This window comes from Paramormyrops kingsleyae, chromosome 23 (assembly GCF_048594095.1).
Source record: "Paramormyrops kingsleyae isolate MSU_618 chromosome 23, PKINGS_0.4, whole genome shotgun sequence".
Classification (NCBI taxonomy): Eukaryota; Metazoa; Chordata; class Actinopteri; order Osteoglossiformes; family Mormyridae; genus Paramormyrops; species Paramormyrops kingsleyae.
Window position 1 is genome coordinate 2,405,824 of NC_132819.1, and position 25,642 is coordinate 2,431,465.

General features: G+C 43.3%; 1 protein-coding gene across 2 annotated transcripts in view; it reads right to left on the reverse strand.

The window, feature by feature from the left end:
- The window catches only part of LOC111858190 (ephrin-A3-like), a 55,808-nt gene extending 30,472 nt beyond the window's left edge, over positions 1-25,336 (reverse strand). For both annotated transcript variants that reach the window (XM_023839730.2, XM_023839729.1), the window contains exon 1: positions 24,565-25,336. In XM_023839730.2, the coding sequence (XP_023695498.1) occupies positions 24,565-24,674 (110 nt within the window). In that variant the 5' untranslated portion in view covers positions 24,675-25,336. The remainder of the gene's footprint in view (positions 1-24,564) is intronic.
- Positions 25,337-25,642: the final 306 nt, after the last annotated feature.

The following is a 25,642-nucleotide window of genomic DNA, read 5'->3' on the forward strand; positions in this document are numbered from 1 at the left end:
GAGTGAACCACTCCCTGGCACAGCAGCTCGAAAACCCACCTGCAGCAAAGATGGAAATGGTACAACCTAACAGCTGCCCCTCTCCTAGTCTTGTTTAGCACCAATAAAATGTCTTCTTCATGTTTGCAAGAGAAAGGGCTGGCAGAGCGTCCAATTAGCTGGGGAGGTTACCTCACTTACATGATAGCTTTAATTCTGAGTAATGTCAGAACAGAAATTTAAGGCAGTGGATAGAAGTTAAAAAATGATAATGTTTTTCTCTATGGATGAAGAGTGGCTAGGACAACTTTACAATATGATTCATTTTATGATGATCATTATTATGTCCTGCAAATACAAAATATAGTTAAAAATTCCTACTGCTTACAGCCTACCTGATGTGACTTGTGTCCAAACAGTACACAGCATACTGAATGTCTCTGGAATTCCTCAGTCTGCCTCTGGACCTCCCAGACTAAAGGTCCATGGCCCCCCAAAATCTCTGCACTCCATCATCTTCTGCTCCCTGCCTTCCCTTCAGTCTCTGGCCCTCCCCTGCTTCACCCTACACTTCATCCCCTGCCCCAGGACTCCCCCAGGACTCAGATACCTAGCCTTCCTCCCCCATCCCCCAGGCCAGCACGCTCCGCTGGAAGGTTAGAGATAAGCAAAGCCCTGAGCGGCTTGTTACCATGCCGATGAACACTCTGCGGAGTGACGGGTGGTGCTGGGGGAGGTGGAGGGGGTTGTGGGGGGGGGGGGGGGGGGGGGGTTACAGTGGACAGGTCTGAGTCTACTAAGCTACCACACTCTCCATTAGCACTGAAAAGATGTTTTATTTTGATGAAACTGCTTTCATCAACTTTCCCCTCAGTGTGGAGTGGGGTCACATTCCAAGCTGGAGCTGGATCATTAAACAGTCAACATGCTATCTGAATAAATACAAATATACACACATACAGATATATCAATCTGTTCCATCCATTCATCGATTCTCCGTACCTCTAATACAAAGCAGGATGGACTCACCTAATCAATACATAACAAGCATGCTTCTGTTTACACAGGGTCATGGCTAATAATGACCCACATCGCCTGTTTAGACTGATTGGGTACCTTTTTTAATGGTATAACGAGTTCGTTCCTGGCTCTGAAGCTCATATTCTCGCCATTAACCATCGTGAAGCCCGCAACTACCTTGACCCGTACGCAGAAAAGCACGACGATAATGAGCGTGAAAAAAAATGACCATGAAAAAAAGTAATTTGAAGAGCGTATGTAACCGCGACTGTACGTGTTACCATGCGATTCCTCAAATAGGAAAGAGGGGATCTGCGACCTGATCGTGAGAGACACTGACCCCGGCTCTAATGACGGCTTAATGCGGGTGGGAGGAACGTCAGGAGAAGCGTCGGCTGTAAACCCAAATGATACCCCCAATCTGCACTCCACGAATCGCTTTTTTATTTCCTAAATAAGACATATAAGTGGTATTTTCCTGCTTGTCCGTGTCGCTTTCCCCTACTTCGCATAAACCGGTATCTCAGGCAATTCACTTTCTTGTTTCTTAACATGTAAAAAATGATTTGGGCTCATGCATATTTCATGTGATATCTGTTTTAATGAAAATGACTTGTGTGGTCCACTCATTCTGTTAGTAATTACGACAAATTTAGTCACAGAGTACTGCAACGCAGGAATAAAATGTTGCGCAGCCAAAACGAACCTAATTTAATATGATTGCCTTGCTGACAGCACATTCTGAAAATTTAATTATATTCTGAGTTACAGGGCAATTTCTATCCGATACGGTGTGGGAGTCTTATCGTCCCGTTTAATTCGCCGCTCGCTCCTCTTTCCCAGCGAATGACCGTAATGGGGCGAGGGGGATCCGGGGTGAAGCTGCAATCCGTCATAAATACGCCCTATAAGTGTGAGGACGGGCAAACAGCACCAGACGGAGGATGACACGTCCCCTTAATGACGGAAAAGAGGCATGCTGATATGAATGGCAACCTGAAATACAAGGAAATACAAACACAATGACAATAAACACAAATGCAATGATAAACTGAACGCCTTTACTAAAAATAGTCACCACACAACGTGCCAAAACCACATAACAGGATGGATACTCAGAAGTGAGGAAATAAATGGTCTATTGAAAAATAGAAAATCTGGCTTTTTAAGATAACAAGGAAAAATTAAAAAATCAATTCAAAGTAACACCCGGCAAACTCAGGCATTATGTCATGTGCCTGTGGTCTGCTGTCATCACAATCTGGTTCTGACGCAGAACTGGTTATACTCAGGCTTAAAAATGTTACCCATCCTTTCAATTTAACCAAACAAACTCTCTTTTCAGGGAACAGACACTTTTGTGCTGTTATGGAGTGGAGCAGTGACGTGTCTGACTGATGGGCTGGTATACAGATATGGTAAAGATCCCAGTCAACAGGGATTCCTCTAAGTTTGTCTCCCTGCTCTGCTTGAGTGGGACAGCAACTCTCTACAGCTCTGCATTCTAAGGTACCCTGTAGTGTTGCATTCATCTGGATATTTTTTTCTGCTGCCAGAATTAGCTTGAAGTAAAACACTTTCACATGCAGTCTAAAACACGTTTATATATAAATCAGCAGGCTTATCTTCACATTTGGGGCATTATCAATCAAATTAAAAATGCAATTGGCTATAAATGAGCTTTAAATTTGTCTGTTTTACTCTGCTATCCTCAGAATCCCTTTATGACTCGCTGTGTTCTTCAAAAAAGTTTTTTTAAATCATAGATTCCAGCAAGAACCAACATTTCTCCATTGTGGTTAAGAAATTATATTCATGTAACATTATGCAATATAATAAAAGGTTCTGGGCATAATGTTATGGACTGGCATCCCATCCAAGGCATACTCCTGCCCTTTTCCCTGTGCCAGCTGTGACAGGTTCCTGGGACAGCACCCAGAACACAACCCCCGCCAGGATATACCCCAAGAAAATGGATGGAAGGATGAAGGCATAGACTGATGGATGGATGGATGATGGATGTAGGATGGATGGATGGATGGATGGATGTAGGATGGATGGATGACTGTAGGAGTGGGATTAGTTTTAAATCTGCACAAACATGTCTAAAACATGAATATTACAAGGGAGTTTAAAAACATTAGGAATATTTCAAAATTTAGATTATATGATGTTATAAATGTCAAGTGTAATAATAGCACAAAAATGAATAGATGACGAGTTGTTTCTCTCCATGAGATTAGATTACATCAACATTCTTTCAGGCAGCCTAAGTTATCCACTTGACTGCAATCAGAACAGGAGATACATTCTTATTATTACCTTGCCTGGCCAACACTGAAGCACAAAATCAGCATAACAGCCCTGGTTTTCAGTTTTTAACCATATACATAAAAAAGACATAGGTGGGGGATCATAATATATTAGCAATGGTAACCTTTCAGAGGCGAACAGGAAGCCGCTGTGTTTCCATCTGATCTATGCTGTTACCTGTATTTCGGGCCTGTTAGGTATCAACGCAGCCACTCAGACCCTGTTCCTGGCACCTCGGCGCAGTGGGCACCTAGCCAATCAGCTCTGGCTGGCGATATAAAGCAGGACGGGCAGTGGCCAACCTGTAACAGACGTGACACCAGCTGCTGCAGTGGTCTTGGGAGCTGCTTGGAGCTGAATCCTCCCGATATCCTTGTGCTGGCTCCGGCTGGCACGCCCGGGGGGGCGGCCCCGCACTCCCAGAGGTTTAGTTTTCCTTCTGCTTTCTCTGGTAATGTTGTTTTCCTCTCCTAGGTGCCATCTGCCTTTCTCAGCCTATCTGCCATATATGGTAAGGCGTGGTTACACAGTGGCCGACAGCCATGTTCACCAGCTGTATTGTCTCGTGGCGTCTATAGGAGGTGGCAGAGGACACGTGTTTAACTGAAAACTCGACCATGATCTCCAAGTGGAGGATGGGGGCACCAATGGTGCCTACACTTCCATGGGATCGCGGGGCTGTGTGAGCCACCGAATGCCACTGGCCCTGCGGATACAGGACTCTATGGTGAAGGAGCATGCCCATGTTGGTGTGGGGATTTCCTGCCTAAGATGGTCAGCTGGGCCTGATCCCGACTTAGACTCCACTCAGTGAAAAAGCTGTTACTATTGTGTTATTACAGACAGTGTGCTTCACTAAGTGTGGGTTTACAGGCAAGGTCTTCACTTCACCAGTGAGTATTTCTGCATCTGTGTGTCACTGTGCGTGTGTATACATGTGTTGCTGTGTCGCATATTGACGTGCTTGCTCCAGCGTATGCTTGTCCGTGTGTCTGCTTCAGCATGTGCATATCCGTCTTATAGTGTGTGTGTGTCCACATGTCTCATCCTGCATATGTATGTTCATGTGTCTGCATGTGCATGATCATCTGACTGTTGCAGCGTGTGCATGTCTGTGTGTCTGTTCCAGCGTGTGCATGCTTGGGCCATGTGCCCAGCTCCCCTGAAATAGTTCCCCCCAGGGTCTTGTGCTTCTGCTGTCTGTGCATGTTTTGCTATGAGACACGTGCAGATCTGCATTTCCCAGCTCAGCAGGGGCTCTGTGATCTCTGGGGGTGCCAGCTGCCTCACTAGTGGCCTGTGCACACAGAGTGGGGTGCACAGGGTAAAGAAAACCACATGACTGTTTAATCTGCCAGCTAACGGCATTGTGGCTGCTCACGTGTCACTCTGATATATTTTTTGACATTTCTCTGAAAATCATTGTTGATCTACTTGTGCTAAATACCCTCTCCAAATTTTGCAGTATTTCTTAAATACTGGAATAAAACATTTTAATAAAAATGTTATACATGATAATGCAAGTAATAATACAGTAAAGCGTAACAGAAGCAGGTCACCTCTATCTGTGATGAGTTATAAGAGCTGTTTTTAATGAAACTGTTACCAAAAAATGCCTGAATCATCACAAGAGGCTGAAGTTGACATAAGAAATGCATCTTTGCATGGTGCTATATCATAAATGATCTGTCTCCGCTGCTGGCATTTCAGAAAAATGTGTGTATCTGCATGTTTTTTTAAGTTGATTTACTAAGAAAAAGATGCACTTGTTCCAATCCGGCCTGGGAACTCTGTGGGGGCATATGGACACCTCACTGGCATTTTACAGTAGTAACCTTTCTCCAAACACGGCTCTTTTAAGCCTGTTAATTAAGGTTGAGCTCTTGCCAAAACCACAGCTAAAACCCACAGCTGACTCCTTTCATGACCAAAAGGAGTCTGGTCTGGGGACGTACCCTGTATCTCCGGACAGTGACAGAGGGTCTGGGGGCGCATGCCCTGTATCCCCGGACAGTGACAGAGGGTCTGGGGGCACACGCCCCGTATCCCCGGGCAGTGACAGAGGGTCTGGGGACGTACGCCCCGTATCCCCGGGCAGTAACAGAGGGTCTGGGGGTGCATGCCCTGTATCCCCAGACAGTGACAGAGGGTCTGGGGGCACACGCCCCGTATCCCCGGGCAGTGACAGAGGGTCTGGGGGCACACGCCCCGTATCCCCGGGCAGTGACAGAGGGTCAGGGGGCACACACCCCGTATCCCCGGGCAGTGACAGAGGGTCTGGGGGCGTACTCCCCGTATCCCCGGGCAGTGACAGAGGGTCTGGGGGCACACGCCCCGTATCCCCGGGCAGTGACAGAGGGTCTGGGGACTTACGCCCCGTATCCCCGGGCAGTGATAGAGGGTCTGGGGGCACACGCCCCGTATCCCCGGGCAGTGACACAGGGTCTGGGGACGTACGCCCCGTATCCCCGGGCAGTGACAGAGGGTCTGGGGACGTACGCCCCGTATCCCCTGGCAGTGACAGAGGGTCTGGGGGTGTACGCCCTGTATCTCCGAACAGTGACACAGGGTCTGGGGGCACACGCCCCGTATCCCCGGGCAGTGACAGAGGGTCTGGGGGCACACACTCTGTATACCCAGGCAGTGAGAGTGGGTCTGGGGGTGTACGCCCCGTATCCCCGGGCAGTGACAGAGGGTCTGGGGACGTACGCCCCGTATCCCCTGGCAGTGACAGAGGGTCTGGGGGTGTACGCCCTGTATCCCCGGACAGTGACAGAGGGTCTGGGGGCACACACTCTGTATACCCAGGCAGTGAGAGTGGGTCTGGGTGACCACAAGCCCTGTACTCCAGGCTGAAGGGTGATCTCCAGGCTGCTCATAAGTGCAGGCATGCTGCTGGTCTGCTTTGCTCATCTGTGCATTGATGGGGAGTGAATACAACTGCTTAGTAATATGAGTGTAATAAACGCAGCTTTTTCTGAAAATAAAAATGATAATGTGTCCGCAGGCTGATAGGCAGTGGGGGCTGGGCAGGAAGGAATCATATTGATGGTGCCATAATGAAAAGGCTCTCTGATTACATTTCTGCAGTCATAACTCAGAGCTGTCTTACATACTTCTCATGCCCATAAAACTGCAGATCTGATGCACTTCCTGTGCACAGAACACAGGATGGTCTTCCACACTTTCTGCTCCCAGAAAATATGCCATTCATTAGTGAGATGATGTTTGACAAGGTCAAATTGTGTTTGTAGATTAGAATGTGTTCATTACTAAATGCACTGGAGTGACCTTGCGATTTCTTTCAGATGTTCTAATTACAGAAGTGATTGCAGCCAGAAGTGTGTGTTTAATTAAAGTGTAATTATAACTTGAATAGCCACATTTAAAATTATGACCGATTTATTTTATTCGTTTAACTTTTCTTCCCAATAATTATGCCAGTATTTAAATCCACATCCCACAAAACATATAAAAACAAAATAAGTCAAAATTTGAGTCATAGTAGTCAGTGAGGATCATACACACAGCAGTGTAAATTATATACACAAAGAACACTGGAAGTCAGGCATAAGTAAGCCTTGATTTAATTAACACTCCATTACTTAATGAATAAAGTCACCTTTTTCCTGCCTTTGATGGGATTGTTTCTCAGCATCACACTAGTCGCCTTGCCATGCTGATAGAGCCTGATCCTACAGCTCATACTAATGGGGTACGTTACACATTGCTGCCATGTTTATGAAACACACAGACACACACACTCACAGGAAGAACAAATTGAGCAATACAGATGTATTTAAACTGCAATCAAAATTTCTAGCTTAGATCATGTCAGCAGAATACGGATTAATAATTCATACAGTCATTATCTCCTCAAGGTTAAAAGGAGATGGACTTTGCTCCCCCTTCCACAAACATCTCAATGTAAATATAAATGAATTAACATGCTACATGAGAGTTTTGAGCTCTGGTCCTGACATGCAACATGCAAGTGAAGTAGGGGACTCTTCCCCCCTCCCAGGGCAAGAGCTAGTTTAACAGCCTGTTTTGGGGGGTGGGGGGGGGGTAAATCCAAAGGTCTTAAGGAAACTGCGGATCCGGCACTTTGCCGTGGGTTAGAGGTAACGCAGAAACAGCAGTGGTAACCCCATGACACCATCACACCAGAGGGTCGTATGCTGCACTGGCTGCCGTCATTGTATTTTCTCAATTTTTGCAGATCAGTAGTAACGTTTATGCACTGTAAATCCCCCAGGGGATGTTTTACAGAGCGGATCTTATGCACTGCACCGGTACTGCAGCCAAATAGCTTGGAGAGTGTGTGCTGATGTTTCCTTGGCAGCTGCTAGGCAGTGAGGCTCGCAGCCCAGGTGCAGTGGGGTCACAGCTCACCTAAACATTCATACAGCAGAACGGAATCCATGTCCCTATACCACTTATTGGGGGAAGAATCAGATCGAGCCACTGATCAAGTCATCATCAGAGGCTGCTCATTCAACCACAGACACAGGCGTCTGAAGCTGGATTGGGGGACAAGAGGTGGTTTTGATGCCTGGGACAATAAAATCAGGGGAACACACACAGACTGATTAACCAGAGCAGAGGGACACACACACAGACACACAAATATGGTAACGGCAGGTCAGCATGACCCCCTCACCACTGCAACATGTGCTCAGGAGCTATGAGGAAACCAGAGTAGGCAGGAGAGTGGGGGGGTTGGGGGGGGTTAGTGACACACAGAATTTGCACCTGCAGACAAAGATGGGGCTCCAGGCATTCAGCCATCGGACTTACATGTTCATCAACACAGCACACCCAATACTACCCGTCCCCAAACTACTCACCCTTACACTGCCCACCCCCACAGTACCCACCGTGACACTGCCCACCCCCACCCTGCCCACCCCTACAGTACCCACCGTTACACTGTTTTTTTGCCGGGTTGTGGGTGCAGGGTTTTGCCGGGGTGCAAGGGTCTTGCTGGGGTGTGGGTGAGGGGGTCTTGGCAGGATGTGGGTGCGGGGTTTAGCCGGGGTGCGGGGGTCTTGGCGGGGTGTGGGTGCGGGGTCTTGCCAGGGTGTGGGTATGGGGTCTTGGCAGGATGTGGGTGTGGGGGTCTTGGCAGGGTGTGGGGTCTTGCCAGAGTGTGGGTATGGGGTCTTGGCAGGATGTGGGTGCGGGGGTCTTGGCAGGGTGTACATGTGGGGCCTCACAGCGGTGTTTATTCAGCTGCCATCGGACATCCTGCGTCTGAGAGGCCTGGGCTTCAGTCAAGGAGGGGCTCTCCCTCTCGGTGTGGTGCTGGGGGTGGGGGGCATGGTCATGTCAAGGCCATCAGGGCACCCAGTCTTCCTCAGGCATGTTCCTCTCTCCCCACCTAGCAGCCCATGGCTCCCCCAAGAGGTGATTTAATTGTCTGGGGCTTTGAGATTTTTATTTCATCTATGGAGAAGATACTAGCCTGTGGAACTGGCTCTTGGCAAAAGAAACGGCGACATTTTCCACCGCGAGTGGGCAGATCTGCGGGGTGCTAAAGCCCTCGCTGCCTGAGCTCTGTTCCTGGCCAGGGCAGAGTAGCCATTACAGCAAAGGAGATGCTGCTGGCAGTCCCCTCACAAACGACACCAACACATGAGAGCCGCAGCTGGTAATATTCAGGCTTTATAATGATGTAATGATAAGCTGCTAATGGGGACAGGATAATCAGCCAGTAGTCATGAGTCTTTGTGAGATCCACGTCACACTGTGAAATCTGCCATATTAACATGGCTGCCACATGAATCAGGACTGACTACTGATTTTCACACCACAACAAGGGGGACATGTAGGAAAATCCAACGATAATGTTCCAGTCAGCCTCATTATTCTGAAAAGCGGCCGTACAGTATATATGGGAGGACTTCTGTCACACCGCTCATTTTCTCATTAAGGACAGAGGAGCTAATGCTACACTGAAATGCCCCCTTGCAGTCGTGTGCATTTCAGGGGTATTTGCTAAAAATGAAAAGTACTCACAGTGCTACAAGTCTGAACACAAATCTCAGCATGTGCACACCATGCCTTTTAAAACACTGATTAAGTCATGTATTATTAGGAGATTACAAACATGCACACCTCCAAAATGCAGGCGATGCTGCTCATAAAGATGGTAACTCGAGAATTTTCATCTTAAAACCACTTTAGGTCTGTAAATCACACTTGCATTTATTCATTACTGTAAGTTATACCAGGAAAAGTAATTCCCTTAAGCATACAAATCCCAGGCACGCTTTTAAAAAGTACACAGTTCCTATCCTGAACAGAATGTCTTTTGTAAGTTGATGAATTAAGTCGAAGAGAGATAAGACTCCTTCAGTTATGGCAGTATTGTCAAATAAAGAATTCAATTCCACACACAAGTGCTCGGTGTGATTTTCTTAGAAGGTATCCTTGTCGCTCAGTCAAAGGAAATGCCAATATAAAGTGTCTTAATGAACAATCAGAATATCCTCAATCTGTCAAAGCAGCATCAGCGTGCCTGACACTCTCCTGGAGAAGAGTGTCGTTCCCACATAAGGGGCTTCATTGGTGGTGTTCAGATGCTACTCTCCATATGTATTCATTGGGATTGGGGTGTGGTTACTGGGAAGGCCCTCGAACAAGCTCTACATGCTTTTGATGCTTAAAATACCAGGCATGGTCCTTCCAGAAGATTCCCCTCCAGTCAGGGTAGGAAGGAGCATCTGTCACTCAAAATAATGGCTTTTTATTTTTCCTATGTAACTTTGCACGATCACAGAGTCCTGCAGAAGCGCTCACACTGGCAAACAAACCCTCCCTCCGTCGTTCTCCGCACATGTACTGGTAACAGGCTGACGAGTGACTCATCTGACCATCTGACTTTTCCCTGCAGATCAGTTCACAGATGCCTGTGTTCTTCACAGCACTTTGCTCTGAAAAGTGTGGTTCTGGGAGCAGTAAGTGGTTGGTGCACCTGATAGTACAGAGTCGCCTCCACACACTGCTCTGTACAGAAAGGCTCACAGCTCAAGATTCAAGATTTTCATTTGTCACATGTATGAATGTACTGATACACAGTGAAATGAAATTGCCGCTACTCCAGACTGCAACAAACAAGAAGGATAACAAAATGAAAAATCATAATTTTTTTATAATATAATATTATGTAATAGATATGTATATGTATATATATTGTATGTAAGTAAAACTTTATTTATAAAGTGCTTTTCACAGACAAAAGTCACAAAGCACTGTGCAAAGCAGTCAACCTTACAGCACATAAAGAATATTAAATATAATGATAAATGAAAGCAAAAAAATCTAACCAAAAGCTTGTTTAAATTAAAGCGCATATATATATATATATATATATATATATATATATATATATATATATATATATACACACACACACACACACACACACACACACACACACACACACACACACACACACAGTGGTACCTCGGTTCTCGAACTCACTAGAACTTGAATTTCTTGAAAGTCGAACAAACCAGTTTGACCAAGAACTCGATCTGAATATCAGAAGTTGAACCGTGAATGCTGACCTAATATAAATTGTACGCACCAGGAAATGAGTCATACTACAATGCAATTCTTACATGAATGCCTTCTTCACAGACTGGACGATTAACCAAATAAAGCAGCGCAACATTACAGTAACTATCAATAAATAAACCACTAACTTACGTGTACTATTATAGCATTTATGTCATTTTTTTAAACTTTATTTTACCAGGTAAACTAACTGAAAACCAGTTCTCACTGCTTTATGTGATATTCGGGAGAAATAGCAGATTACGCATCGGAACTGCCTGGGATACAAACGTCATGCGTGTAACAACTCTTCAGCCAATAAGGGCAAAGGTGTGTCGTCACGGAGGCGGTTCCAGTTTGTGCAGCCAGGTGAGAGGTCGCAAAGCATCTAACCGTAATGCATTGCGTCAGGATCAGAATACGTTGCTTTAATTAAGCCAGCGCTGTAAACAAGTTGAACGCACCCAATGACCGGACTGGGAAAACAAACTAAAACGCAGACTTAATACAGAGGACTAATGACAACAACCAGAAACAGCTGATCACATGGGGATCCCACACGAGGTTAACGAGGGGGCGTGGCACACGGAAGGTGTAATTTTGGGGGCCAGGAACCAATTAATTGGTTTTCCATTATTTCTTATGGGAAAATTTAGATCAGAACTCGAACTTTTTAGGATTCGATCCGAAGTCCGGAACGGATTACCACTGTATACACACATACATACATACACACACACACACACACACACACACACAGTCGTACCTCAGTTCTCAAAGTCATTAGCACTCGAATTTCTTAAAAGTCGAACCAACCAGTTAAAAAAAAAATTACCTAGAACTCGATCTGAATCTCAAAAGTTGAACTGTGAATGCCGACCTAAGATAACTTGCATGCGCGGGGAAATGAGTCAAGCGGCACATCACTCAGCAGAAACAAAGGGTAACGCTTCAGTCTCAGCCTCGCATTCGCTGTGATAGCATCGTGCATGTTTACACTAACACAATATACATATACAGTGGTACCTCAACACTCGAAATTAATCCGTTCAGAACCGACCGAATACTAAAAAGTTCGAGTTCTGATTGAATTTTCCCCATAAGAAATAATGGAAAACCAATTAATTGGTTCCCAGCCCCAAAAAATTACACCAAAATATGTTTTTTTTAGCATTTAAACACAAAATGAACCGGACAAAACAAGAAAGGCATATACCGTACTAAAGACATCTAAGCACATTTATCAAAATAGTCATTTTTAAGGTAAGAAGATAAATGTATCCAAACAATGTGTAAAGTTAAACAAAAAAAAAAAACAATGGGCCTCATTCACCAACCGTTCTCACGAACAAATTTGTTCTTAAACCCCACATACACATTCTTTTATGAAGATTCTGACATCCACCAATGTTTTCTTATCTGAATTTGTTCTTAGCTAAGAACAGAATCTACGCACACTCAAGACCATTCGTACGCACATTTGAGTAATGATAGTTTGTTCAAAATAATCGGTTATATATATATATATACACTCACCTAAAGGATTATTAGGAACACCTGTTCAATTTCTCATTAATGCAGATATCTAATCAACCAAGCACATGGCAGTTGCTTCAATGCATTTAGGGGTGTGGTCCTGGTCAAGACAATCTCCTGAACTCCAAACTGAATGTCAGAATGGGAAAGAAAGGTGATTTAAGCAATTTTGAGCGTGGCATGGTTGTTGGTGCCAGACAGGCCGGTCTGAGTATTTCACAATCTGCTCAGTTACTGGGATTTTCACGCACAACCATTTCTAGGGTTTACAAAGAATGGTGTGCAAAGGGAAAAACATCCAGTATGCGGCAGTCCTGTGGGCGAAAATGCCTTGTTGATGCTAGAGGTCAGAGGAGAATGGGCTGACTGATTCAAGCTGATAGAAGAGCAACTTTGACTGAAATAACCACTCGTTACAACCGAGGTATGCAGCAAAGCATTTGTGAAGCCACAACATGCACAACCTTTGAGGCGGATGGGCTACAACAGCAGAAGACCCCACCGGGTACCACTCATCTCCACTACAAATAGGAAAAAGAGGCTACAATTTGCACGAGCTCACCAAAATTGGACAGTTGAAGACTGGAAAAATGTTGCCTGGTCTGATGAGTCTCGATTTCTGTTGAGACATTCAAATGGTAGTCAGAATTTGGCGTAAACAGAATGAGAACATGGATCCATCATGCCTTGTTACCACTGTGCAGGCTGGTGGTGGTGGTGTAATGGTGTGGGGGATGTTTTCTTGGCACACTTTAGGCCCCTTAGTGCCAATTGGGCATCGTTTAAATGCCACAGCCTACCTGAGCATTGTTTCTGACCATGTCCATCCCTTTACAATCCCTCGGTTGTAACGAGTGGTTATTTCAGCCAAAGTTGCTCTTCTATCAGCTTGAATCAGTCGGACCATTCTCCTCTGACCTCTAGCATCAACAAGGCATTTTCGCCCACAGGACTGCCGCATACTGGATGTTCCCTTTGCACACCATTCTTTGTAAACCCTAGAAATGGTTGTGCGTGAAAATTCCAGTAACTGAGCAGATTGTGAAATACTCAGACCGGCCTGTCTGGCACCAACAACCATGCCACGCTCAAAAATGCTTAAATCACCTTTCTTTCCCATTCTGACATTCAGTTTGGAGTTCAGGAGATTGTCTTGACCAGGACCACACCCCTAAATGCATTGAAGCAACTGCCATGTGATTGGTTGATTAGATAATTGCATTAATGAGAAATTGAACAGGTGTTCCTAATAATCCTTTAGGTGAGTGTATACTGTATGTGTGTGTGTGTGTGTATACACAGACACTTACTGGACACTTTATTTTTATCAGCCAATCATATGTCAGCAGCACAGTGTATAAAATAATACAAATACAGGTCAGGACCTTCAGTTAATCTCTAGGGTTTACAGAGAATGGCCCGAAAAAGTCAAAACATCCAGTGGTGGTTTTCTGAGCGAAAATGCCTTGTTGATAGGTCAGAGAAGAATGGCCAGACTGGTTCAAGCTCAAATAACCACTCATTAATACCAATATATACAGAAGAGCAACTCTGGATGCACAACACGTCAAACCTTGAAGAAGATGCTACAGCAGCAGAGGATTCCATTGGTGCCAATCCTGTCAGCTAAGAACAGGAAACTGAGGCTACAGTGAGCACAGGCTCACCAAAATTAGACAATGAATGATTGGAAGAATGTTGCCTGGTCAGATGAGTCTTGGTTTCTGCTGCGACATTCAGGTGGTAAGGTCAGAATTTGGCATAAACAACATGTAAGCATGGATCCATCTTGCCTTGTATTCAATTCAGGCTGGTAATGGTGGTGCAATGGTGTGGGAGATATTTTCTTGGCACACTTAGAGCCCCTTAGTACCACTTGAGTATCTTTTAAATGTCACAGTCTACCTGAGTATTTCTGACCATGTTCATCCCTTTATAACCAGTGTACCCAGCTTCTAATGGTCGGTTCCAGCAGGATAACATCCACAAAGCTCCTATCATCTCAGACTGGTTTCTTGAACATGACACTGTACTGAAATGGCCTCCACAGTCACCAAATCTTAATCCAATACTGCACTTTGGGATATAGCGGAACGGGAGATTCGCATCATGTAGGTGCAGCTGACACATCTGCAAAAACTGTGTAATGCTATCATGTCAACATGGACCAAAGTCTCTGAGGAACATTTCAAGTACCTTGTTGAAGCTATGGCACAAAGAATTAAGGCAATTCTGAAGGCAATAAGGGGTCCAACCTGGTACTAGCAAGGTGTACCTAATAAAGTGGCCAGTGACTGTTTCTAAAAAGCAAAGATAACTAGTCATAAGAATAATTTGAAAAAAATATTTAGAGTACAAATTGCAGATACAGTTCATTTTATTTGCTGGAGCTAATGCTCCTAACAGCCTGGGGGTTGCAGTTTTTCCTCAGCCTCTCAGTCCCGGTCATAAGGATCTGCAGGTGCCTGCCTGAATGCAGACACTGGGACATGGCATGGCTGAATGGAGTGTCTCTGATAAAGCTTAATGCCCTGAAACAACAGTGTTCACTCAGCACACCGTGGATTTCCTCAGCTGCCTCAGGTGATCCAGTGGCTACCCAACTCTCCACATCAGGATGGCCGTGTGGGTCCACATCAGGTCTTCAGACATGTCTACTCTGAGGTACCTGTAGCTATTGACTGTTTCTACCCGTGTCCCGTAAACCTTCAGGCATGTGTACTTCCTCTGCTGCTCCTTCCTGAAGTCCAGGACCATCTTTGCTCTTATAGACATTCAGGTCCAAGTCGTTAGCGTGGCACCACAGAGAATGCTCCTCCGCCTCACCTAGGTATTGCATCTCATCCCCCTTCAGACTGACATCTGCAGTCAGCTGATTCAGTGGCCCGCAGGGACCTGGCTTTCGGGGAGAGCAGGGGCCTCCGCAGGCACCATTGGCTGACGAAACCTTTGCCTCAGACCTCAGTACCAACATCACCTTAGTGACTATTTCCAGGACACCGGCAAGCTGAGACCCCACCAGAGACCAGCCTCCCTCTAGTGCAGTCACCACAATCTTCTAGTGGCCAGCTATTGTGACCCTAAGCGGGATGAGAGGCTAATTGTTTAATTAATACGTGTGGAAGCACTTGCCTTTAACACGCTATGCATGGTTCATTTGCTCCAGTAGGGTTCCTTTATTTTGCCAGTTCCCCATATATTGGCTTAAGACAGTGCTCACATTACTCAGAATGAGAAAATAAGGATAATACTTTTATTTTCACTGATTATTTATTGATATTATGCACATGAATACACAAAAATATTGCATATATCCTCTCTCTTATAATAAAAATATTGCTTATAATATAAGAATATAGATTAAAATAGTAAATATTGACTGTTAACATCTCCAGTTATGCTTACTATATCTTTATCTGATATAAAATGTGCAATATTTACCCAAAATAAAGGTGAATTAATACTATACGTGTATATATATATATGTGTGTGTGTGTGTGTGTGTGTGTGTGTAAAAATATGGACATTTTTGTTTTAGAGAAAGCTATTGCCCATGAAAAATCACCTCAATATAGCACCTTAATGTTACAGTGTGTGTGTGTGTGTGTGTGGATTATGTTTATATTACATTGTGGGGGACTAAATGTCCCCCACAATGAAATAAAAACCTGTTATTTTCACATTGTGGGGACCATTTTTCAGGCCCCCACAAAGATCTGTGAATGTAATCCAAAAAAAAAAGTTTTGTTTGGTTACTTATGGTTAAGGTTATGGCTGGGTAGGGGTTAGGGTGGTCAGGTTGGGATTAGAGTTTTCCCCATAGAAATGAATGGAGAGTCCCCACAAAGAGTGTGTGTCCCCACAAAGTGTCTGTCTGTGTGTGTGTGTGTGTGTGTGTGTGTGTGTGTGTGTGTGTGTGTGAGTGTGTGTGTGTGAGCGGTCCCCATAAGGATATGTTTACCTTACATGCGTGTGTGTGTGTGTGTGTGTGTGTGTGTGCATGTGTTAAGCTTGTTCTTAAGCTGATTTGTCCAGGGAAGAGTGTGCTACCGAATAAAAAATGGTGATATTTAAAAATTTGCAAAGATGTAGCCTTTTACATTTGTATTTTTAATTACTTTTTGGAGAAAAGTACCTCAAGACAAAGGTAAATCGAACAATCTGAAAATAATATCCAGCGGCTACTAGGGTCCCTATTAAGCAAAGCTCTACATGTTCACTCTTACTTCGTCACCACTCTGAGTATCTCTGATCTTAATAAAACTACCAGAACTGCTTCTTTACATACATGCATAAATATCTTTTCTTAGATGTCTCAGTGAAAGTATGGTAAATTTATTTAATTTTTAAGGCAGCAATACATAGATGTTTTCTTTTTCTTTATATTGAAATTTAGCTATCCTGACCTTGGAAAAAAATAGCATATGTCGATAAAAAAAAATGAAGTGTTAAATGAATTAAATGAAGGGGTTTGCATTTAGGTGGGAAAGAGTAGTGCATTCATTGAGTACATTGTTTCGAATGCTATTCATTTTCCCCTTATTGTTATTGTTGTTGGTGTGCTGCTTTTTAAATAGCAGCTCAAAGTGCTAAATCTCCAGCCACAAGCTGCACAATTACTGCATCTGCTAACAGGTATAATAATATTACCAAGCCCCTTCACTGAACATGTTTCAGCTAATCTCACACTGCAGTGCTTAGGGGTAGCAATAAGGCCACCGCACTGAGCAGCAGTTAAAAGGCAGCTTTTCTGCAGCACTGGGGCTGCAATTTAGACCCAATCTAACTGAGGTGGCCGATATCAGGGTGAAGTTGCTGCTACTCACTGTAACTCTTCGTCCTTGTTAGATTACTGAAGCAGCCCTTTGGCAGAAGGTTGAACCGTTTATAATTCCATGTATTTAATGGATAATATACTGTTCATGCAGGTTTAAAGAAATTTTAATCATACTATATTTACTATATTTTGTATACTAGAAAGCTCACCGTTCTTTTCCATTACCTTCATAGATTTATAATTTATGGAGGACCTTGACATACTCCAGTGGCTTGACTGTTGCTTGGGCGCCAGGTCGGCTCATTAACCAGGGAGATTTTGTGTTCAGCCTCCTAACCTGTTAAATGTCAAGCCTTCTGGAAGTAAAGGGGAGAATGAAAAGGAACGGAGATGGCCCACTTATCATGAGAAGAACACAATCAGCATGTTTGAGTAGGGGCTAAGTCAGCACACTGCCACCGTTGTCTGAGGAGCTCATACTGAAATATGGGGCCTACAGGGGGCACCAGGGAGACCTTAGCCCCTCCTGCTGACATCATAAGTTTTGCGCCAAATTGCCATTTTATCATCACAGAACTTGGAGTGATTATGTCATACACACATTGATGTCATATACACTTTGCTATAATGATGCAATCTGAAATCAGGGTATTGCACATATCATATTATTATGGTAAAACCTGAAATGATGATGTTGTGTAAACATTATAATAATGATGAAATCTGGAATAATTGTGTCATACACAGTTATCTTATGATGAAACTTAAAGTAAGTATTTCTTATTATTTATTATTATATTTTTAAAGTAAGGTTTTTATATAGATGTAACCTAACATAATGTTGGTTACATATGTTATAATGATATAACTCTAAGTTATGCTGTCATGTACATATTGTAACAATGATGAAACCTGGAGCGATGTCATATACCCATTGCCATAGCGGTATAATGTAACGTGATGCTGTCATTTATATTCTATTCATGATGTGCACATTTTTCCCATCCTTCATTTTCCATTTTAATTTGTTGGTTATTAAAAGACACATATACAAGTTCATGTTTTAATGTAAAATCTGTACATTTAGTAGGTAATAGATCTGCTTTACGATCGGAGAAGCTTCAATAGACAGTCATTACTAACAGATCCACAGGGCACTGAGTCGATACAGCTCACATAGATGGAGACATCAGCGTTCTTCTGAAGGAGGCTCAACCAAGCTAAACTCTTGCAAATGACAAAGCAATAAAACAGGAAGTTTTTAATGTGACAGTCTGGACAGGAGTTTCTAATCACTGTGGGAACCCAAAGCTATCAGAAAAAGCAACCTGACCACAGGAGGGCACCATGCTGTGCGCCCCCCCCCCACCCGATGTGATGAGCACTCAATTGCAATGGCGCGTATTGTGGCTCTTTTGCGTGCTCGCTGAGTGTGAAAGCCCCCATGACGGCTGAGCCCTGACACACTGACCCCTGCAATCAGCTGTGAAAGGAGCTGAAGGGGAATATGGGCTCCTACAGCAGGGAGGAGGCACGTTATACCGCCTGGGTGCATCCGGCACATGGCCATGCTCTGTAAAGGAACGGGGCCAGATCGCATAAGGCAGCACCTGCAACCTGCTGTCGAGCATGACTCACCGATGCGCAGCTGCTTTGGGCTGTGCGTCTGCCTGCCAGACTCCACCAGCGCAACCTATGGCCATGAGACGTGCTAAACAGCCCCATAAAGCTGCATTACTGCTAAGGAAATTCTTATGACTTCACTTATTACACTTAGCTTAATGAGTTGTTTCACTTGTATTTCTAGAAAATTCAAATTCCCCACCCTGATCTCCAAACCTTGAACAGACTCTTGAAAAAGGTGTTCAATAATGGAAGCCATGCACCAGATCATGCCTTTGGCTGAAACCTAAGAATTTATGATTAACTTATCTGATTTATGTAATCCATGTAAGGCTGTGGGGAGCAGAGCTTGGAGATAGATGTTATTCCCGACCACAGTGATAAACACACAAGTTCTATATTTTCCCCCCCGTGAAAATGGAGTAAATCTCGTTCACATTTAATAACGTGGCAGACACTGAGGGATGGGCAACAGCAGGATGTGAGGAGCGCCGAGCCCATTAGGCAGAGCGTAAGAAGGAGCCTGACAGCACACACTGAGAAGCAGGAAGAGAAACGCCGCGACAACTGGGAGACATTTACTCAATGGTGTGAACTGTTATTATCGCTTTCTGCCGTCAGCCTTCATATATATTGTCGACTTTATTGTCGCTGCAGTTGCATAAAATCTTACACTTCCACATAGGACCAGAAACGAACAGGAATTAACACAAAGACTTGGGATAAAAAGGAATTCTCCAACAATAATGTCACAGCGGGTGTCTCAGTAACACTATTTCCCCATTATTCCCAGACTTTATCAGAGAGAGAGATAAGGCAGGCAGAATTAAACAGAGGCAGGGAGAAGACAATACCATTCTCCAGCAAGTGCAGATAGCAGTATCACAGAAGCAGAGACATTCAGCGTTTCACACGCCATCTGCAGTATCAACGACAGAGTGCCAGTGACGCGAGAAAGCATAAAAATGCAGAAATAATCTCTCTGATCACTTTCCACATGCACTGAATGTACCCTTCGTAAATTAAAGCATTTCACATTTTTAATAGGAATAAAAATCTAGAAAAATTACACTGCCTGGCATTAGGAAACCAATTTCTGCTATTAAGTTAAAAAATTGGTGGCGGATGCATTTAGGACAAGCCGCTCATGACTTTACGCCATTATTTTTCCACAGGTCAGAAACAGCAGATCTATATATTAGGAGACTATGGCATTTTCCAATAAATCCATGTAAGGAATGCAAATACCCATCATGCATATTAACTTGCATGGTACATACATACATACATACATCCATCAATCTCTCATAGACGTTTATCCAGTACATGGTCACAATAATCCTGCAGCCTATGCCAAAGAACACTGCACAAGGTGTCCTCTATATACTGCAAATGGTGTCCTCTGCCTTTTGTCCAGTGTTTTATACACACACACCTACACATAACTACACACACATACATATACACACAGACCTGTACTCGTGTCTTTGCGGGGACTGTACATTCAATTCAAGGGGAAGAACCCTAATCCCAATAATGGCAACCTTAACCCCTACCCAGCCCTAACCTTAACCATAAGTAACCAAACAAAATACAAGTCTTTTGGCATTTTTAGTTTTTTGATTGCTGTGACAGATTTTTATAAAATTGAATTTCCCCACAAAGGTCAAAATAAGTGGTCCCCACAATGTAATGTATTCCTGGACCACACACACACACACAAACACACACCATTAACCAATTCACATAAAGGCATAATTTGGCAATTATTTTCACAGCCGATTAATTTTCTTAATTGCAATTAATTACATATTCAATCATGTTATAATGTTGTTGAAAATACATTATGACTATGTTCAACTCCAAGAAAACAATTTATTGCTGGTCAGATACACAATTTCATTATATGACAAATAAGGCAGCAGCTTACTATTGTTAAAATAATTGTTCAAGTGGAACAACATAAAAGAGAACAACGGGATTTTCCCTGCCCTGGTAGACCAGCTATAACAGGCTTGACTTTGAATAGGTTTCAAATAAATAAATGCCGAAATTTAACAACACAAAATTAATATAAGTAAGTACTATACCTGTATCTGTTTAAAGGAATGAATAGAAAAGGGCCAAGAAAGTTACAAAGCAAAAAGTTAAACAGCGGGAAACAGTAAATGGAAAATAAACTATAGATGTACAGTAGGTTGTATTTCGTTGGTAGTGACAGAAAGTCGCTTCTGCATTCCTTCACTGCTAATACGTAATGAAGTTGAACAATAATTACAGTTAATATTTATATGCAGCCAAGCAGTGTTATATTCTACAAGTTTGCATTTGTAGATAAAACACATGGACAGAATAACTGTTAATGAGACATAATCTATATATGGATTTTAGACCAAAATTTCTGTTTAATTTACATTTTAGAAACTGAATAAAAAAAGCAGACAAAATGACAAAAATGTTTCAAAATACTTGTTTAAATCTACTTATGAATACCTTTAAGGAAGAATTTTGAAGACTCCAATGTATTTTTCACATGCTCTTTGTTTCCAACAGTGGACTCAAATTCACCATTTAAAGATGAATTTGTATCATGCCTTATAATGAGCTATAAAGCAAAGGATTTTATTTGGTAACACTTTACCTTTTATGTTTTTAATAATTTATAAACACATTCATGACAAATAATAATAATGTATTCATAGACAATTATCAACATGGCTATAAATATTTATCAAAAGGCAGCACACATTGTAGCCATGTGTTTGATACATTATGAATGCTTTATGGTCCCCAAAAAAGGAAATTTAATTTTATTTAGAAAAAAAAAAACTGTGACTAATCAAAAAACTAAAAATCCCAAAAGTCTTGTATTTTGTTTGGTTACTTATGGTTAAGGTTAAGACTGGGTAGGGGTTAAGGTTGTCATTGCTGAGATTAGGGTTTTGCCTAAAGAAATGAATGGACGGTCCCCACATACAAACAAGATGTGGACAAGATGTGAAGGTGAAGACAACAAGAGTGTATGGCAAAGAAAGAGCAACATGCACTCAGGGGATTTCGGCAGCCACTTGTCCCTCTAAGATTGCTGCCCCTGTCCCCAATTCCAACAAGCCAAAGGTATGAAGCAGGAAGCAGCTCGGACAGGACACCAGGCCATCGCAGGAATCGCTACGTATGCACAGTCACACAGCAAAAACATTTTAAAGACAACTGTTCACCTTAACAGCAGGTGTGTGGACTTTGAGAGCAAAGTGGAGCTACCTGGAAATTTATTAACACTACACAGATACACAGCAGAGCAGGCGAACAGGGCGTCCGAGCCATTAACCTCAGCCTGCAATTCTCCAACTGTAAATATTCTTAAAACTGTTAAAACCCAGTGCCCTGGGCAGGCATGGATTCTAAAACTGACAGAAACTCTTAAGTATTGAAGTCACTTTAGGTCATATTTTAAACAGTCTTTGGCTGAAACCAAAGAATTTATTATTGATTTATCTGATTTATGTAATCAGTGCAGGGCTGTGTGAAAAGGAACTTGGAGATAGACATAATTCCCGACCACAGTGACAAACACACAAGTTCCATATTCCCCACCCCCCATGAAAATGGAGTAAATCTCGTTCACATTTAATAACGTGGCAGACACTGAGGGACGGGCAACAGCAGGATGTGAGGAGCTCCGAGCCCATTAGGCAGAGCGTAAGAAGGAGCCTGACAGCACACACTGAGAAGCGGGAAGAGAAACGCCGCGACGACTGGGAGACATTTACTCAATGGTGTGAACTGTTATTATCGCTTTCTGCCGTAAACCTTCATACTGTATATACTGTTGCTATTGTGGTCTCAGATTTCAAGTGAAAACACCAAAAAGGAGGAATGAGAACAAAATGGTGTAAATGAAGTGACATGAATGAATGAAATGGCATTTTCAGTAGTGAGAGAGCAGCTCACACGTTAACAACCTTAACCTGAAGCACTGAGCTGCACCTTAATGTTAACAGCACAATACTGAAATAAATACCACAGCACTAATTAAACAGAATCTCGGGATTCATTCAGCATGAGTCCCTCTTTCCTCATATTACCTTTACAAACATTGGTTTACTATGTTAACATATGTACTTTCACATAACAAACAGCATGATGTAACCAATTTAAGTTCATTTTAAGTTGCTAACATCTTCCAATGCACACAAGACAACGGTGGAGGAAAGCAGAGCATGTACCCAGAGCGTGCTGTGCTGTGCTGTGCATATTGGGAAAACAGAAATATGCTAGATGGCAGCCTGCATGTAATCGCGCATCATCCCGGAACAGGGATTCTGCTGTAGGCATCTGTAATGTGCCTGTTTGACGTTGTCTCTGTTTAATACAGCATTCAGCTGATTGGTGTACTGCAGAAACCCTCACGCGTATTTACACTCGACCCTCATTTGGTATTCCTGCCATATCTCAGATGAGCCACGCGGGTTAGTCTGATGAGCCGCTTGCAAAATAGGCCAATTCTCTCATTATTTTTCAGATTTTATCGCAGTGAGAGAGAGCGATAAGGCGGCTGTTAAACAAAGGCAGCATAAAGACAATGCTGGTTTGCACATAAACTCAGGCACCACACAAGTACACCTGCTGAAACTTTCCACGTTTGACGTGCCATCTGCAGAGCGCCAGTCCTCCCAGCAAATGTAAAACTGAAGAAGGACCCTCAGCCATCACTTACTACGCGTTATACACGACACTGTCAGCACAATGAAAGTGATAAGCCCTGTCACACTCACAAGTCTGTTATGGAAAAACTACATCTTGTATTCGTTTGTTTAAAAACGAATGTTTGCAAAAACAACACTATGTCAAATAAAAAGATCACATTGATGGTTGAGACTGCATTGTTTACTAATATCACCATTTCATAAATAAAACTGTCCAACAAGTATATACATCTATAAGGTCCATGGACAGACATACAGGAATGTTTATAAAATGATATCCAAAGGCATGGATAGATGGATAACTGTAAGTAAGTTTATGCCCAGCTGGGTTTGTGCATTAAGAGAAATGTATAGGTAACAATCCTTAAATAAGCTGAAGTAAACATTAAAAAGGATGAGAAGATTAAAGGCTAAAATGAAAGCAGAGCGAAAGAGAGAGGGAGAGGATTTAGTGTGCATATTAGCCAGAGCGGAGTTAGTGTGGTAGACACAGATGGGTGAGCAGATTTCAGCCTAGATAACAATACACTGGGCTGATGGAGCCCCGATGGCAGCAAGTAGGATAAGTATGAGGCTGAGAATGAAAATGACAGGGGTAGGTGAGGAGACACTGGAGGGACAGGTCTCTGCTGTGGCAGGCTGTCATACAGTGTTGAATAGGACTGCTCAAGCTAGGGGTCATGTTGTCAGTGCTGTAGTGGTGGAGATGGCCCACTGAATAGATTAAAGCATAATGAAACCAGGATGAAGAGCTACAGGAGGAAAAGCAGCTGGACAACGTTGAGGGAAAATAATATATACAACAAAAGGGAGACATAATTCGGGAAGTAGATTATTAAAATATAACTTACTATGATCAGTCATACCGAAGGCATCTGAAAAGCATTCACTGATGACAGGCAGTGCAGAATTTAAGATTCACTGAATTGTTGTAAACATGAGGATAAGCCATGGACTACAACTATAAAAACCCTTGTCATCAGACGCAGCGCACTTTGCATTTAGAAACAGGTAATATATTACAGTACATTATCTGCTACAACTTACTGTATGTTGGAGCTGTTCCAGTGTACGGCATGTCGGCTATTCGCTTGCACCAGGTAGAAGTTTGTACAGGTGAGCGTTAAGAGAAAGAGAGAGACCGAAACGAGAGCCATAATCCTTTCTCTCTCCCCTCCGCTCTCCTTAATCTGACAGGCAGTCACCCGATCCCACGCTGTAGTCCGTCCGATCCCTCCGAGGAAAAGGCGAAATTTAGGCAGTCTGGTGCCTCTTTGCTTCTGGCAAATCTGTGCGATGTGCTCAGCGGCTCGTTGTTAAATTCAACACCCATCAAGGCGACCCCCCTCCTGCCAAGTTGCTCATCAGACGCCCGGTTTCCTAATCTAAATAGCTTACAGAAACATGGGTTCTTTTTTTGACAGCATTAATGGTATAAGTCGGGGAAATGAGGCCGAACCATTAATGCTGGAAATGCACTGCAAGCGTGATGACAGAGTGTGTCCGTTTGTAGATGCGACGAGCTGGCGAGCCGCATCAGCACGGCGATGAATGAAATAAATGCTGCCCAGCAAATGTGGATAAGTGAAAGCGCAATTCCCCCTCCTTCAACTGTAATCTCTCACACAGTAAAACTGTCCTCTTTATAACAAAAGCAATCTGCTTTTTTATGTACTTGGTGCGCGTATAAGACACAATGTTTCAGCAGTGTTAAGAAGTGTTAGGAAGTAACCGGCCGCTCATAAAGCAGCATCTCACTTTCCCGTCCATCGCTCCGGTCCTGCTCCCTTTCCCTCCGCGTCCCTCTTAGGCAGGTTGTACTCGTTCAGTCAATAACTCCACCCCCCGCCTCCGGTCCGCATTTAACCATTTATCTATCGTCCAGTTAGTGAGATTTCTAAATAATTAAACGGCAGTTTCCCGGAGTAATGAAACCTTAAAGTGTGAGCGATTGTCGCAGTCCCAGTGGGCTTGGACCTGCGTCTTGTTGTGAATATGAAGCTATTAGGTAGAGGTGGAAAACATGAATCTTTCCAGGGAATCGATTTATTTCACTTCGTTCAAATTTGTTCAAAATCGTTCATTGATTCACTCCTGTCACGTGTCTCGCGGAGCTGGGGGGTCA